This window comes from Danio rerio, chromosome 23, assembly GCF_049306965.1.
Source record: "Danio rerio strain Tuebingen ecotype United States chromosome 23, GRCz12tu, whole genome shotgun sequence".
NCBI lineage: Eukaryota > Metazoa > Chordata > Actinopteri > Cypriniformes > Danionidae > Danio > Danio rerio.
This window is the reverse complement of record NC_133198.1, coordinates 7120788-7137736: the sequence shown is the minus strand read 5'-3', so window position 1 is coordinate 7137736 and position 16949 is coordinate 7120788. Positions and strand designations below refer to the sequence as shown.

At 36.3% G+C, this 16949-nt stretch overlaps 1 protein-coding gene across 3 annotated transcripts in view; it reads left to right on the top strand.

Annotated features, from left to right (window-relative positions):
* slco4a1 (solute carrier organic anion transporter family, member 4A1) overlaps nucleotides 1-16949 on the top strand; it is a 59030-nt gene that overhangs the window by 24932 nt on the left and 17149 nt on the right. The window contains exons 1-4 of one of the 3 annotated variants that reach the window (XM_073938646.1): nucleotides 3107-3180; nucleotides 6284-6874; nucleotides 10593-10965; nucleotides 13808-13898. In XM_073938646.1, coding sequence (XP_073794747.1) covers nucleotides 6467-6874; nucleotides 10593-10965; nucleotides 13808-13898 — 872 coding nt within the window. In that variant the 5' untranslated portion in view covers nucleotides 3107-3180; nucleotides 6284-6466. 3 annotated transcript variants of the gene reach the window in all.

Genomic DNA, 16949 nt, shown 5'->3' with positions numbered 1-16949 from the left:
TAATCAACTTAAATTGACTGTAGGGATTAAAAGAAGAAGCTTGAAAATCTGCTAATGGTCTTACGCTGGTGCCTAAAATAGTCACCCTTATATTTTTACACCTATGATTTTTATGTCACTGTTCACTTTCTCAAAGGTAAAAGTTATCACTTGATAATATATTTCTCACAATAAAGACTTATTCCTTTGCTAAATCTTATATTTCATCTTTTAAAACTGCTTAAGTCAAGAAGCCGTATTTGATACATTATATGCATTATTTCAGTTTTTACACTACCGTTCAGTCATTTAGCAGACACTGAAAAAAATTATTCAGAGGTTATTCCTTGGATTTACTAAAAAAAATTTACGTTAAGTGGCTGTAAACAGTTTATTTGGGCTGAATTTAAACAAACAAATTAAGTTGAATTTTATTAAATTTAATTTGTTTGTTTAAATTCAACTCAAATAAATAGTTTGCAACAGTTTTGCTCACATTATTTTTTTTAAATGCACTTTTGTCCAAAGGAACTTACAATTAAAGCATTCAGCGATTGAACAAGAAGAGGCAACACACACAAAAAGTGCTATTTATACAAAGGAACTGTTTGTGTTTGTGGAAAAAGAGAAAAAGGGAAAGGTGGTTTGTCAAGCCCACTCATCTATGTGAGGCACACTTCTTAAATGCATTTATTTTTAAATATGGAGTGATTGTAAGAATGTGTCTGGCCAACACAATCTCACGGCAATTCGTAACTTTTTGTTTTAGTGGCTAATTCGTATGAATTCGTACAATCTAATTTGTATAATTTAGTATGATTTGCTCATGCCCCAATGACGGTTGGGTTTAAGGGTGGGGTTAGGTGCCACGCCTCCTTTTTAAAATCGTACAATTTAGTACGACTGAACTCGTACGTATTTGTACGAATTAGGCACTAAACTGGCAAAACGTAAAATACTTAAGTTTTTTAGTGAGATCAGGCTGATCTGGCAAATGTTTAAAAAACTGGTGCAAGTGTCAAAAAATGTGTTTTCTACACGTGGTTTGTCAAACCCACTCACCTGTGGAGGATTCCAAGGACAGAATTAGGTGAATGGTTGAAGGTTAAATGCGTGTCAGCCTTTTCAAGCATGTTATTTATTATTCAAATTTATTTGCATTTCTTTTCAACTCTTACAGTTTTTAACAATGGCTATGACAGTTTTTTTCAATACATTTAACAAGTTTGTTAAACTCTTATCGCAGCAACACACCTAAAACACACAGTTTAATGCTTATTTCATGCTCAAAATCACACATTGGAAACTGAACTCCTACACTAATGGTTAAAACACAATTATAAACTAACAAAATTCACCATGTCTAACAAAACACTGCAAACATGTTTCAAAATCAAATCACTATTCAAAACACTAACACATGTTCTCATCCTACAGGAACATTTAGTCAATCAGAACACATTGACAATAAAACACCATAATCAGCTAAAATTACAGAAACTGCTTTATTTTATGTGTCAGGTCTGCCCTGATTTTGAAGCCTCTCTACAGTTTTGTGTTGTTGGGTTTTGTAAATTCATGCATTTTGTTTCTTTTGCTGCAGAAATTCAGTACAAAAATATGAACGACCATCTCAGAGTAGCTTTATTAAATGTAAAAATAATAGTACAGAATTGCTGCAGTGAAGACTTTACTTGAAAAAGGACAATACTGCAAGAAATACAAACAGAAAATAATTGTAATATAAAAAAAAAGAAAAATAAATAAACAAATTACAGGCGAGCCAGTGGCGCAGTAGGTAGTGCTGTCGCCTCACAGCAAGAAGGTCGCTAGTTCGAACCTCGGCTCAGTTGGCGTTTCTGTGTGGAGTTTGCATGTTCTCCCTGCATTCGCGTGGGTTTCCTCCGGGTGCTCCGGTTTCCCCCACAGTCCAAAGACATGCGGTACAGGTGAATTGGGTAGGCTAAATTGTCCGTAGTGAATGAGTGTGTGTGTGAATGTGTCTGTGGATGTTTCCCAGAGATGGGTTGCGGCTGGCAGGGCATCTGCTGCGGAAAAACTTGCTGAATAAGTTGGTGGTTCATTCCGCTGTGGCGACCCCGGATTAATAAAGGGACTAAGCCGACAAGAAAATGAATGAATGAAAACAAATTACAGTTTTTCTTGTTTGCTTTGACCTGGTTAAATAAACTTGGTTCCACTTCATTTTCATAATCACTATCCCAGACCGGTCTTGCAAATGTTTAAAGCCTTTCTCGTTGGGTTGACACATTTTCCCCACTATTTTTCAAAACAGTTGACGTGGATGTAACTAAACAGAAACCATCTATTCCTAACCATTAGAAACCACCAAGATCAGTATGAATTTACTGAAGCACAGGTTTAACACTCCTTCACACAAATCTTCAATAAGCAATCAGTCTGCAAACCTAAAAACGGTGGAAGGTCTGTGTTGTTCTGTGCCAGCATGGATGGAGGAGGTCAAAAGTGGCCTATACTCCCTATAGATTTGACTGTATATTGGTTTACATGTGTTTTCTCTAATATTTACAGTATTTTATTACTTTTGTCTGTTGCTGTTATCAGCAGCAGTTTGTAGTATGTCATGAATTCAATATAAATTTAATCAAAGCATTTCTTATTCTGGATCCAATTCTTTGCAAAAAGGCAAATTTGACAGCCCAAATAGAAAGACAACAAACGGCATTGGCAATAGGCTACAATGGCAAGCAATGGTGCACTGATTCACACTGAGTTCTGTATTTTGTTGTACATTGTGTAATGATTAATTGAAAGCTCATATACAGTGTACTTGTTTGCAAGTTGTGTTGTTTGAAGGTAAAACTAGCTTTTGTTGCGTAATTTAAATGTTTTGACGCAGTAGGTGCGTTTTGCAAGCAAAATGTGTCATTTTGACCATGAGTGCCGCTGTTTAGGCCTGCGTGTCAACTGTTCTCAAAATGTGGAGTTTCAATTGACGGCTGCATCAAAGCAATCAAGAAAAACTGTAATCTTCTGCTTTTGGCCACATGTTCTTATCCACATCACACCTGATATCTTCTCTGGCCTGGCGCAATAACGGTGGCCCTTTGACCTATTATTCTCCCTTGGCAACATCTTTTTGCAGAGTTGAAGCCAGCTTCGTCAACACAGATCATTTCATGTGGGACCTGATTGGCCTCCAACTCCATGACTCTAAAAGTAATTAGACACAATGTATGCACATTCTGTACTGTACTGTATATCTACTGTATGTACTAATGCACTCCAGGTTTATAGAGTAGTTTACTGCAAAACATACTGTGTATAGTATAGTAATGACTGTATTGCATAACCTTACCTGAATATATTGGTGACGGAGTTCTTTGATTCGCTTGCTCACTATTCCTTTCATGTGATTGGAAAAACCTCGACACATGAGTGTGCTTTCTATATGGGAATCAACTGTGATAGGTGTGCGTGTGTGCATGCATGTGTGTGTGTGTGTGTGTGTGTCACTTTGACTTAAGCCTGTAAGTTCTGTTTAGAATAGATCATGATGTTATCTGTTCTGGTTGGTCTTGGTTGAGTTTGTGTGTAAAAGAAGCTCAAGCCATTTAAATTGGTGTTAACTGGATGCATTTTGTGTCAAAGCAACAAGAAATGTGTTAATTGTATAGCCTACAAAGACGGATATTGTGCTAACCGTGTTAAGAGTTTAGAAAACTTGTAAAATGTATTGAAAAAACTGTCATAGCCGTTGTAAAAAAAAACTGTAAATCAATCTGTCTCCAATTTTAAGTAACTGTCACATTTAGACTGTATTTCTGGGGTATATGCACGTGGACTTTTAATTTTAGTCAGCCACCCCCAGGGCTTCCGATTAATTGTCATTTCGTACAGAATCGCTGCGTTTAAGATCTGAATTCTTTAAAAAACATCTTCTTCACTGCCTGGCTGAGATGCAATGTAAAATGCATTAAAATTATATATTTTTTCTGCGCCATGTCTTTATTATGTGGAAATAAATTTAAGCCCAGTATTTTCAGTGGAGTGTCTGCACTAACCTGCTGCTAATGACAGGAGCCATGGGACAATAACCATTTTCAAGGTATCCGCTTGTTAAGTGTGACGTCTCGCAAAGCGGCTTCCGGGTCCAAACGCTCTATTTAACTGTATAGGGACACATATAAACATTTACAAAGCGATTTAATACTTTCGAAAATCACGATCGCAATATTCAGGCATGCCTTATATATGATGGCCAGAAAGTGGTAAATTTTTTTTCAATTGTTAAAATGTTGGTATTTGTTATGCAGCAAGCCCAGAGATCGTTGTGTACACTTTGACTTTATATTAAATTTACTTTAATGTGTGAAATGAATTAAATGTGAATAATTTCTCGACTCAAATGAGTGGCGGCTTGGACACGGAAACAATATTACATACAGTATGTCACCAAAACGTCACCACTTAACAAGCGGATACCGCAGTATTTCACTTCACTTAGAGCTGTGTTATACAGTACATGGAAGGTCAGTTTTGTAAACCCATAATAGGGGCTCTTTAATCTTTAGTTTTCATTTTACCATCAACTGGCTGCTCCCTCTTTTTTTTAAATACTAATTTTTCTTGTTTTTTTTTTTTTTTTGCCTTTATTTTTTGTCATTTACAATATGGGGTAGGGGTAGGGGTTGAAGATATTGGGTATTGGGGTGAATCGAGAAAGTTCTGTGGGAAGTTTATCTCGGGACACCTGAATCGCAGTGGTACTTGAGGCTATTCATACCAATGGCTGTTCCCCAGCATTTTTACAGCTCAAATGCATAACAACATTTGATGTATTTTCACAATGAACAGGCCACTCATTTGCAATTAAGAATAAATAAAAAATAACTACTCATCTCAGCTCAGACTTCCAAAAAAAAACTGGGTAAAAGTCTTAGTTCAGCCTGCTAGTGTAACAAATGAACTTATCATTGTTTTAACCACTGTACTTGAAGAACTTAAGTGTGTGTGGAAGGTAATTTGAGATGTAATTTTGAATATTCAAAATCTTTTAACAGTCCTGTGGGTCACTGGAGGTCATTACGTGTAATTAGAATAAACAGTGTGAGTCTGGCAAGCCAACTGACTGTTGTGTCAGGAAGCATGGATTGCATGCAGAACTAATCCCTTATTATAGTTCATTAGGGTCTTTGGATATCACGCTTGACTTCACTGGACAAAATAAAGATTATTTGATTGTATGCCATTTGAATTTGCTTTTGGAGCTTATGAGATTTGCTTTTGAAACAATGGACAATTTTTAATAATAAGTGCTGTTATTTTAAATGATTCTTGAACAAAACTGTATTGTCTTTCCTTCTTGAATATTAGCTTTCCATACAGCCTGTACAGTTGAAGTCAGAATTATTAGCCCCTTATTATAGTTGACCCCCCCCCCCCCCACCCCCCCGAATTATTAGCGCCCCTGTTTATTTTTTTCCCCAATTTCTGTTTAATGGAGGGAAGATTGTTTCAGCACATTTCTAAGCATAATAGTTTTAAAAAACTATTTCTAATAACTGATTTATTTTATCTTTGCCATGATGACAGTAAATAATATTTTTACTTGATATTTTTCAAGACACTTCTATACAGCTTAAAGTGACATTTAAAGGTTTAACTAGGTTAATAAATTGAACTAGGCAGGTTAGGGGAATTAGGCAAGTTATTCTATAATGATGGTTTGTTCTGTAGACAATCGAAAAAAGAATTAGCTTAAAGGGGCTAATAATTTTGTCCCAAAAATAGTTTTTAAAAAATTCAAAACTGCTTTTATTCTAGTCGGAAAAAAACAAATAAGACTTCTTCTAGAAGAAAAAATATTATCAGACATACTGTGAAAATTTCCTTGCTCTGTGAAACATCATTTGGGAAATATTTAAAAAAGAAAAAAAATCAAAAGGGGGCTAATAATTCTGACTTCAACTGTATTGTAGCTGGTGTGCAAAGATGTGTAATGTTTTAATGATCAAAGAGCATGATAAAGCTAGTGTCTCTTAAAGAAATCTAATTGATTCAGGAATCCTTGAGAGATAGGAGCAAGGTTTTACTCGCATCAAATGGACAGCTATCAAATTACAACCATTCAATGAATTCCCAATGGACAAATTCAATCCCCACGCCACATTTTTTTTTCTTGTTACAAAGACAGCTAGGCATCACAATAGGGAATAAAAGTCTATTGCAATTTCTGTTTCATGCCGACTTTAATAAATCAAAAATATACTGTGAATTTACTGATGTTGCAACTTTGTATTTTGCTCTCTGTTCTTTGCAGAATTAAGCTTTCCAAGATCTGTATGACTTCAGTTTAAACTCAAAGAAACCCCAAAGAGTTCTCCTCACCCAGAGGCTGTCAACACATCATCCAGCAAGAAATTAATAATAATCAGAATTTCTAGTGGAAAAGTTTTGTTTTCTTATCCTTCATCAATTCTGTCCCAGCGCCCCTGTTGGGGCCATGCCCCACCTGTTGAACAATGACACTTCCTTCAGCTCCAAGCAAGAGCTTCTGGTCCTACATAACAGCCCATTGGGACCCAGTCCAGACACTCCCAGTCCTGTGGAGTCCCAGGGCTCTGGTTCAGGCAGCCCGTCTGGAGATGCCCACACTCCACTCCACAATACAGGCAAATTAGGATTGGAGCTCACAGATCCCCCAAATGGGTTGAAGTTTGTCCCAACAGACTCTGAGAATCTGTGTGGATGGGGAGCACTGACCCCGCGGTGTATCCAAACATTCAACACCCCACGATGGGTTCTGTTCTTCCTCTGTGTGGCCTCCTTCCTCCAGGGCATGATCATCAACGGCTTCATCAACACCGTCATCACCTCAATCGAAAGACGTTTTGACCTGCGCAGCTACCAGGTCTGTTAAACAAAGTCTAAAAACATTCAAATGAACCACTGTTTTTATGTATTTAATTTGTTAAGGAAAAAAAAACAATGTTACATTGCACAAAAACACTGAATAATTCATTGAAATTCATGCAAACACCTTTATTCAAAATTATACGGTAAGAATAAATTGTAAAAATTGTACGGTAAGAATAAATTGTAAAATTGTACGGTAAGAATAAATTGTAAAATTGTACGGTAAGAATAAATTGTAAAATTGTACGGTAAGAATAAATTGTAAAATTGTAAGGTAAGTAAGGACATTTTTTTTTTTTTTTAAGTATGAATAAACGCCTACCATTATGGTGCTATAGGCATACCTGTCAACGCCCCCATTTTTCCTGGGATTCTCCCGTATTTTACAGTTCTATCCTGCTATGATCCCGTACAGGTATTTTCCTGTATTCCTCCCGTATTTTCAGTCTTTCTCTGAAGGGTGGCAAATAAACATTAAAGAGTCGAGCCTCCCTATACGCAACCCATACCGCCGAAACCACTAGGGGCCGCCCCTTGCTCTTAAATGTGAGTCTGTTCTGTGCTTTTGCTTTGTTTAGGCACGAAAACACTTTGAAATAAACATAAAAACGGCGCGATTCCCTACTTTTTCATTTCAAGTGTCATCTTCCCTTCATATGCAATGCTCAAAACAGTCATATAGAGGTGCATGACTGTCAGCTGACGCGCTCCATATTGATAAACAGGCGCTGTTTCCCAAACGGATTCAAAGTCTGGGTTTTGGGTGCGTGTTTAAACAGACATACACATAAATAATAATATTAATATGTAAAGATGTTGATCTTGGTGAGTTTTTTTTTATTTTTTTCAAACACAAGTAATTTCTTCCTAAATGAGCATAAACAGTTAGTAAAGCAGTCGAATGCTTTCATTTCAATTGTAAATGTAGTGAGACCTGTTATTTAATGTAATCAAACGAAAAAAAAATCTAACTAAATCATTCATTCATTGATCTTTAATCAGAATGTGTACGTTATACAGTGAAGAAACGGCTAAAGAGATTTGATTCTATTTCATTATAACAGCTATTCATTTTAATAAGCTGAACTGTTTGCTAATTTATTTGTTGCTGATGTATACTACTTATTTTTTATTTTATAAATAATAATAATTATGAAACATTACTGACCATTTAAGTGTTTATTTACAATGAAACAGCTCCAAATGAGCATATTTTTCAGGGAAATCGGAATTTCGGGGGTCGGGGGAATCCCTTTTTATAATGGACATATCCCTTATTTTCACATACCAATGCTGACAGGTATGGCTATAGGGTGCATTGATTCAGTTGTGTTGAATTGTTTTTCTGATATCTACATACAGTAGTAGGTATGTGGTACTGTATGTGGTTCAAAAATTATCCAGAAACTTAAATTTACATTTATAAGAAGAGTAGTTATCTCTGGAAAGCAAAGCGCAGTTTTGACCCTATTTGGAATGGTCATGAATATTAATGAGCCCTGTTCTGATGGTCCAGTGCCTACTCATATACATATAAAAACACAGACAGGCTTATTCTTTTACGCAGGAAACCTGACCACTGATAAACTCAAATAGGAAACTAATGAGGTCAAGAAGTCAAAGGCCCCGTTTACACTGTCAGGTCTTGATGCCTAATTTTGATTTGTTGCCTATATCTGATTTGTTTGTCTGTCTGTTTACACGTTGTTTTAATTGTGACCCATATCCAATTCATGCGTTTACACTTGCCATACAATTTACGATGTCGCTTATGCATAAAATCGGGTTCTAGCATCTGTGCCACACTAGCCACGATGGAAGAAATTGTCTTGTTTTTAGCTCTGCGAAATATGCGAAGTGTAGTATAAGCAGTGAATGGTTTAGTTTAGATTTACCGCCACGCAGTTCATGTAATGGTATGGCCCTGATGTGTGTGTGTAGTAGAGAATAGATTCTATGTGTAGCCTGCAGTGCATGTATTAATAGTGATAAAAAGCAAAAGTTACAACACGAAGTTCGCCCAACTTTAAAATGATTTTATGGCGGAGGTGGGAAAGGGCCGTCATCGCAGCTTGCGCTTATGGTTTATATGCTTTATGATGTCCTCCACCAATCAGAGGAATTTGTGGGTACGAGATAGATCTCAGGTCTGGTGGGAGCAAATTGTGGCGACTGACCACTTTCCTCCTCTGTGTTTCCTCTGATGTTGTTTACCACGTCTGCGTCTCCACACACGCTCTTCCTTCTGTCTTTAAACCGCGGAGAAGCTCTACATTGTTGCAAATTTAATGATGTACAGAAAGGAATGCCTCAATTAATCTGATCTGCCTGTTTACATGACAGTCGCATTGTCACACATCCGATCTGTATCTGATTTATTTCCACATATGAAGGAGGCCTGAAACTGATCTCTGAATATCCGAATGCATGCGTTTTTTTCGTGTTTACATGGTCATAGAACAGATCCGATCTGTGTCACATATGAGCAAAAAATTGGAATTGTATGGGATGAATTTAGTATCAATATTACAGCTGGTAGGGCATCTTCTGTGTAAAACATATGCTGGATAAGTTGGCGGTTCATTCCACTGTGGCAACCCCAGATTAATAAAGGGACTAAGCCGAAAAGAAAATGAATGAATGGAATTTTATTTAAAAATACATTTCAATGTATTGTTTCCCATCCCTGACAATAAAACAAGTTATTGCCAGAATAATACAACACAGTATGTTTTTACAAAATGCTGGACATTTATTTAAATCAGACTTTTTCAGGCACAAGTGTGGTAATGCAGGATTGTATATTTCTCAGATCGGTAGGTTGATGTGAATACCTTGCATAGGAATGTTGTGTCTTTTCCGTCTAAAATAGTTTGTGTTTGATTCCTGAAAGGCCTCAAAACCGCGAAAAAGAAAGTCTCAAAATTAAAACGAAGCTGGCAGCATAGATCAAACAAAAACTTAATTCACACACGAACATCACCTGATCCGTAAATGCAAAACTTCCTTTCCGCACACGTAAATTAAGATGCATGAATGCAAAACATAATATTTGTTTTCACGAACATGTTTATGTTTGCGCAAATCTTCAATTCACACTCAGTTGGAAAGCCATTCGTTTGTGGATGTAAAACTGCAGATACAACATCAACAGAGCACGTGGATGACAGTTTGCAAATAATATTGATACTAAATTCATCCCATAGATATGGGTCACATTTAACTGGCAGTGTAAACCGAACCAAAGAGTCAAAGGTTTATAAAATGTATCAGTAGAGAGGAATGATATAATATCTGTTAACCGAATGTCAGAAGGGGGAGATAACAGCATTTTTTTTTTCAAATAGAAATATTTTGTGTCAATAAATCTTAATAATAACCTTTGTTCAGTATAAAACATTCTTGTAGAATAAAAGTATTAACAAAAAAATGCTAATAAAAACAGAAAAACTGCGCAGTATATACTTTTTTAATGATAAGGCAAGCTCATAAACGCAAAACTGCATAATCAGAAAAGCTCATAAACCATCCTGCATATTACAATGGATGCATACTGTTAAAACTGAATGAAAATATGGATATTTTTCACTACACTTCAGTCTTAATCTCATACAGTATAGAACCGATCGCATTTAAATATAAACTCTAACTCTCTAAACTAAAGCTTGTGTACATCTCACCATTTTGTTGACTTTTTCTCATGTCTGTTGCAGGCAGGACTGATTGCAAGCTCCTATGACATTGCTGCTTGTTTGTGCCTGACATTTGTGAGCTACTTTGGTGGTACTGGTCATAAACCTCGATGGCTGGGTTGGGGTGTGCTCGTCATGGCTCTGGGCTCTCTGGTCTTTGCCCTGCCCCATTTCACCACACCAGCCTATCAGGTGAGAGTTCCAGAGCGCATGGGACTGTGCTCAGAAAATCACACAGAGACGTGCGTTGGCGAGGAAGGCGGGCTCTCGGCATACCGCTATGTGTTTATGCTGGGACAGTTTCTTCATGGTGTTGGGGCAACCCCACTATACACCCTTGGGGTCACATACCTTGATGAGAACGTCAAGTCAAACTACGCACCAGTATATATAGGTGAGTGTGGCGTCTCAACATCAAAACATTTACTGAAAGATGACTGATGAATTTAATAGTTTTTTTACAGCATATTTTTTTACATTAAGGGTCCTATCATACACCTGGCGCAATGTGGCGCAAGGCGCAATGCAATTATTGTTTGCTAGTTTCAGCTCAGCGCAAGAGTCGCTTTGACGTTTTGCGCCACGCTGTTTAAATAGCAAATGCAGTTGCGCTCATATGTGCGCCCATAGGCGTTCTGGTCTAAAAAGGAAGGCGTGTTGAGGTGTATTGCTGGCGCGTTGCTATTTTGAGAAACTGTCATAGATTTTTCAATAGACCAGAACAAAGCCGGTCTAAAGTCTAGCGCAGAGCGGGTTAGTTGTGCGCCTCGCTTACACACTGCTTAATACACACAAATGTAGAGCAATATGCAAATATCTTTACATAGGAAAAAGAATAAATATATTAAGGGTATATATAGGACATAAATATAAAGGATTAAAATATTACAAAACATATAATTTATTAGTATTATTAGCAGTATTATTTTTTATATGCGTATTTATATTTGTTTTATTAAAAACAAGCTTAGATTTGTCCACCTGTCAGGTTTTAGACCTTATGGGGCACAGCATGTGTTTTAGGTTTTTGAACACACTTTGTTATTATTGTTCATTTATTCATTTGCTGGAAATTAGAACTGTATTTAGAAATAGTTTTCAATCAAATATTTGCGCTTAACAAACAAAATAATTATTTATAGGCTAGTCTGTGTGTACAGGGTTTCCCTAGCCATGACAGCGAAAGTGAAAGGAGATAATGGAGGCTAATCTCTCATTCTCACGCTGTAGATGCTCTGTTTAACTGTTTTCTTGCTAGTGAAACGCTCAGTTTTTCCACTTCCACTTACTTTACATCTGGTTAATAGCAAATGTGCTATGGCACGAGGTAACTGGCTCTTAAAGGGAATGGGAGATGAAACTCTGATTGGTTTATTCTTAAAACACACTTATAACTAATTAGGAAAATAAGCTCAACTCTTTTAGACCATGCGCCACGGCACAAATCGGATATTTTCATCCTTATATTAGCAAAAGTGGATTCTGACACGCCCTTAATGCGTTTGCGCCCTGCGCTTTGCACTTTGCGCATTGATCGTCAAAATAGAGCCCTAAGTCTTGGTTCATTTAGAGCAGGGGTGACCAACCCTGTTCCTGGAGATCTACCTTCCTGCAGATTTCAGTTGCAACCCATATCAAACACACCTGCCTGTAATTATCAAGTGCTGTTCAGGTCCTAATTAATTGGCTCAGGTGTGTTTGAGCAGGGTTGGATCTGAACTTTGCAGGAAGGTAGATCTCCAGAAACAGGATTGAGCACCCCTGATTTAGAGTTTCTGTGTGTTTTTTTAATATAAAACCTACAAAATAAAAAAAATGAGCTTTTACCACAAATGCACTCCTAAATGATTCCATAAAGATTTGCTTCAAGTAAACAGCATTTGCAATCCCTAAACTGAACTATAATGGGCAACATAGCTCATATGAAAAGAAAAACCAAGCTTGACCAAAACAAAAAAGCTAAAATAACTGAGCTTTGTCATGGCATCTATATATCGCTGCTCTCTGGTGATTTGAAGAGCTTTTACCATCATTTGCATGTCGTAAAAAGCAGAGAAGCATCAGCTACAGTAAATGAATAAATGTAAATGCATTCTGTTCTTTTTATGATCCTTTATTGAATACATGTCTTGTTTTTTATCTCTTTTAGATGCCTTTGTTTCTTGACTTTCATGTGTTAGTCAAACTGTATCAGAGTTCTGTAAAGACTTGTTTTTGTTTTGTTTATTACACCAAGGTGTGGATGGCAGCATTCGAATTATTCACATAAAACGCAATAACAGAGCAATATACCATCATTTTAAATAAAATCAGTTTATGTTATAATTCACTAACAAGTATAACATTTTTAGAACTGAATATAAATTGAATTTCATGCTCTACATTAAATTATATGATGCCTAAATACATTTTTGTAGCCTTTAAAATTGATTAAATCCATTCTGCATTTCAAAACAAGGGCTGTACAATTAATTAAATAAAAAAAACATGAAGAAAAATTTGTTTTGGTAGCAACGATCATAATATATATGCATATTATAATATATACATAATTTACACCTATAATTACACAGTGATACTTATAATTATAATTAATAATGATTATTGTAGTATTGTAACTTAATCCATTATAATTTTATTTTACTTATTATAGTTTATAATAAGTTCTATTTTAAATGTTAATTTATTGATTTGCCATTGAAAATTAATGCAGTATTAAGGACGAATTCACAAACTCACTGAATTCATATGATAAAACAAATGCCATTATATTAGGGCACTGATGTTGGCTCGTCTTTTCTTGACTGGACATGATTTTTATCAAAGCGTGTGTTTGTGACTTTGTAGCTGATCTTAATAGTACTGAAGCACTCATATTGATATAAAGAAAAACTACTTGAGTGCTTTCTCGTAGCATATAAGACAGATTACACAAGAATTGATATTTATCCTCACTAAACCCCTCCATTTTGTCCCATTCGGGCTTTGACACGCCTAGTCATTTTTCTTTTGTCGTTATCAGCGAGCGCCACTAGCTTCCACCTCAGACATCAATAAAACCTCCTTCCATTGTTTGTCTCTCCACCATCCAGTTTTTTCAAAGGCCATTGAGGACAATCATTGCCCTGCTTGCTCCCTTTCCAGACATAGGCACTCAGAAAATCAAACTGCGTCTCACTACGTCTTTTGATAGAAAACTTTTCTGTGACTCAGAGATGTGACTTCTGTTTTCTCAGGGATCTTCTACACAGCCGCCATCGTAGGACCTGCGGCCGGATACCTGCTGGGTGGATTCTTTCTCAACATTTACACTGAGATTGGCCAAACGTAAGGCAATCTAATAAGTCTGAAAATGTACACTTTAGCAAGCTAACACGGGTATACTAGTAGCATTATTATTATTTTTAAATTGAAGCACATTAACCTATAGTCACCTGTTTCACACTCAGTTTTCAGTATTATTTATACCAGTGATTCTCAACTGGTGGGTTGGGTTGTGGAAACATTTTAGTGGGTCGCGGAGTGTGTGGTCAAAAAAACAACAAAAGTTTATTTTTTTTAGTTATTTTGCTTATACCGGACTTTTATTTTGAAATGTTTGCACGACAACCGTACTGTTTGACATTTTAAATTTAATTTAATTATTGCAACAAATGTCGAAGTGCAAGTACAACCCCGAATATGTAAAGTATGGATTTATCTATTGACGACAAAAAAAAAATTAAAGCCTCAGTGTCATATGTAGTGAGGTGCTCTCATAAGAGAGCATGAAAACTTCTAAATTAAAACCACATTTAGAAACCAGAAAACATGTTTTATTAACAGTTTATTATTAACAGTATTTGTCGTTTTTACTTTGTAATATTTCTATAATTTGATCCATTTTGTTAAATTACAGCAATAAAATACTGTTTATTTGTAAGTCTTGGTGAATTTTTTATGATGTATCTGTCACTACTTGATGCAGCTTGATGACCATGTAAAAATGTGGGTCCCATGGCCAAACCAGTTGAGAACCCCTGATTTATACAACAGTTCTGTCTGGATCTCGAATCTGATTGGCTGATAGCCATGATATATTGAAGTAATATCAGCATCCGTACAGCCTCTTTAACCTTTGTGCATTACTCTGCCCACATACAGCCAGCTACAAGCAGACACTACAGTTTGACAAATATTACTGCTGTTAGACAACCAAATATACTTTTGAGGCTTTTTTAGTCGAGAATGTAGTTGTTTAGATTGCAACTATGCAGTTTATTTGCAAGAATAGTGCCTATTTTAAAATATTTACAATTTCTGAGAGACAGCTCGTTGGCGACAGTTGACATTTTCAATCCACAAGATGGCAACAGAACCGCATAATAGAGTGGAGGAACTATGACGTCAATTTGTTAGCATTTTAGCACTTCCGGTTCCCTCGTCCCAAAGTCAATGGGTTTTTTGAATAGGGTTTCAGTAAAATCGCTTAAATAAGGTCCGTGGCTGACACACTGAAAAAAATTATTCAAAGATGATTCCTTGGATTTACTCAATTTTATTATGTTAAGTGGTTGTAAACAATTTAATTGTGTTGAATTTAAACAAACACATTAAGTTAAACATTATTCAATTTAATTTGATTGTTTAAATTCAACACAAATAAATAGTTTGCAACAGTTCTGCATGTAACACTTTTTTCAGTGCACCAACTCAATATACCTTCACGTTTTGTTCTACGACATAAAACACATCAGTTACAGCTCACTCTTAAACTTTTAAATCGATTATGCTTCTTTAAAAAGACGGTTGCTGTCAAGTTGCTAAATGAGACTACAGGCGGCGTCGGGGACATTAAACGTCTTCGAGCTGATCTGGTCTGGAGCGCAGCTCGCTTGTGTTAGGCGTTTGGATTTGTCTGTGATTTTAAGTATTTTCATGAATAGTATTTTATAGTTTGTAGTATTATTCTAATTGAGAATTCAGATTGTGTGTAGATAATTCCTTCACATGTAAAGGCTGTCGAGACAGACTAATTTGTTGATCATTTATTTTAATTAAACGATATTATGAAGATACTGCTCAGTGCAGCCTGTTTCTTTCCTGCTCTCAGTAATGCAAACGTGTGAATAAATGTGTAAAAATACAGACATATTAACTGTCATTTTCACGTGATCAAGTGATTTCTCGTCTTTTTTTCTTCATCTGAACACATTTAACTGCAGTATTTACACTCCTCCATAAAACGTATAGCAGATGTGACTTTATGGGCTGTTTTTCGCTGTACTTCGTGACACAAAAGGAATATTGAATGTTGTTCTGTGTCCATGATGATGAAACTTGCAGGCATTTGATAGACTTGTTCCTCCTCACGCCTAATTTCTGTCGTCTGTTTAAGGTAAGCGGGCTGTGTGCACGCGAGCGATACACTTATTTAAATATGTCTCATAATAATACTATATAGGCACATTTATACACATTTTTAAAACTTTTAGAACAACCGCAAAGCAAAACAGATGTATTTCCCACGTAAAAACGATCCAAAAGGCACAAAGGTCTATGTGTGTTTGCTTATTTATTAGTTTATAATATATACCGTGGATTACAATATAATAAACAGAGAGATTAACTTTTTGTCATGGACGTTATTTCTAAAAATAAGCTCGATAAGTCGCAGGGTGGGGCTGACGTCACTGAAGAGTGCCCCGAGGGCATTGTAGTCCGTTTATAGCCTAATGTTAGCTTTTCAAGTCTTGCGTTTGCATTTAAGATCCAAAAGTGCTCAATGTTGTATTTTCGTGTGACAATTATCCGGCTGAACAAAACGTGTAAGTGTAATGAACAGTGTTTGAACACAGAGCGTATTATTCGCAATCTTCGAAAACCCTATGGGAAAATCCTATATATATAGGGTTGCCAACTTTGGTACAGAATCCGATCTAAGCAGTCGCCCAAAACCCACTGCATCCTGTTCTCAACCTCACCCCCGTACACCCTCTCCTCCCCGTTATCCCAGGTTTTCAGAGATATGTTGGCAGGTTAGATGATATCTCTTTTTGTATGTTATTGTGCTGTATTTATACAGATTTGCTTGCATATCAGGAAGGTGTGTTGTGTTGGTAGATTGAAATAAGCAAAGTCCGCACCTGTTTAGCAATTTTCCTTAGCGCAAACACAACAGCAGTCTGGTAACGTTAGTGGATTTGTTGTTATTTTCGGGGTTAATTATTGCGAAATCCCGATTGCAACAGAGAAATACTGTAGACTGTAACACTGTAAGAAGATATCTCTGTAGATGGATGGCATTTCATGTCACGTTCAGTCTTATAATCTTAAAGTGTAAGCAAAATCAGCAGTTTTGTCATCACTTTAGACAAAGTCTATCAAACACTAGCTCTA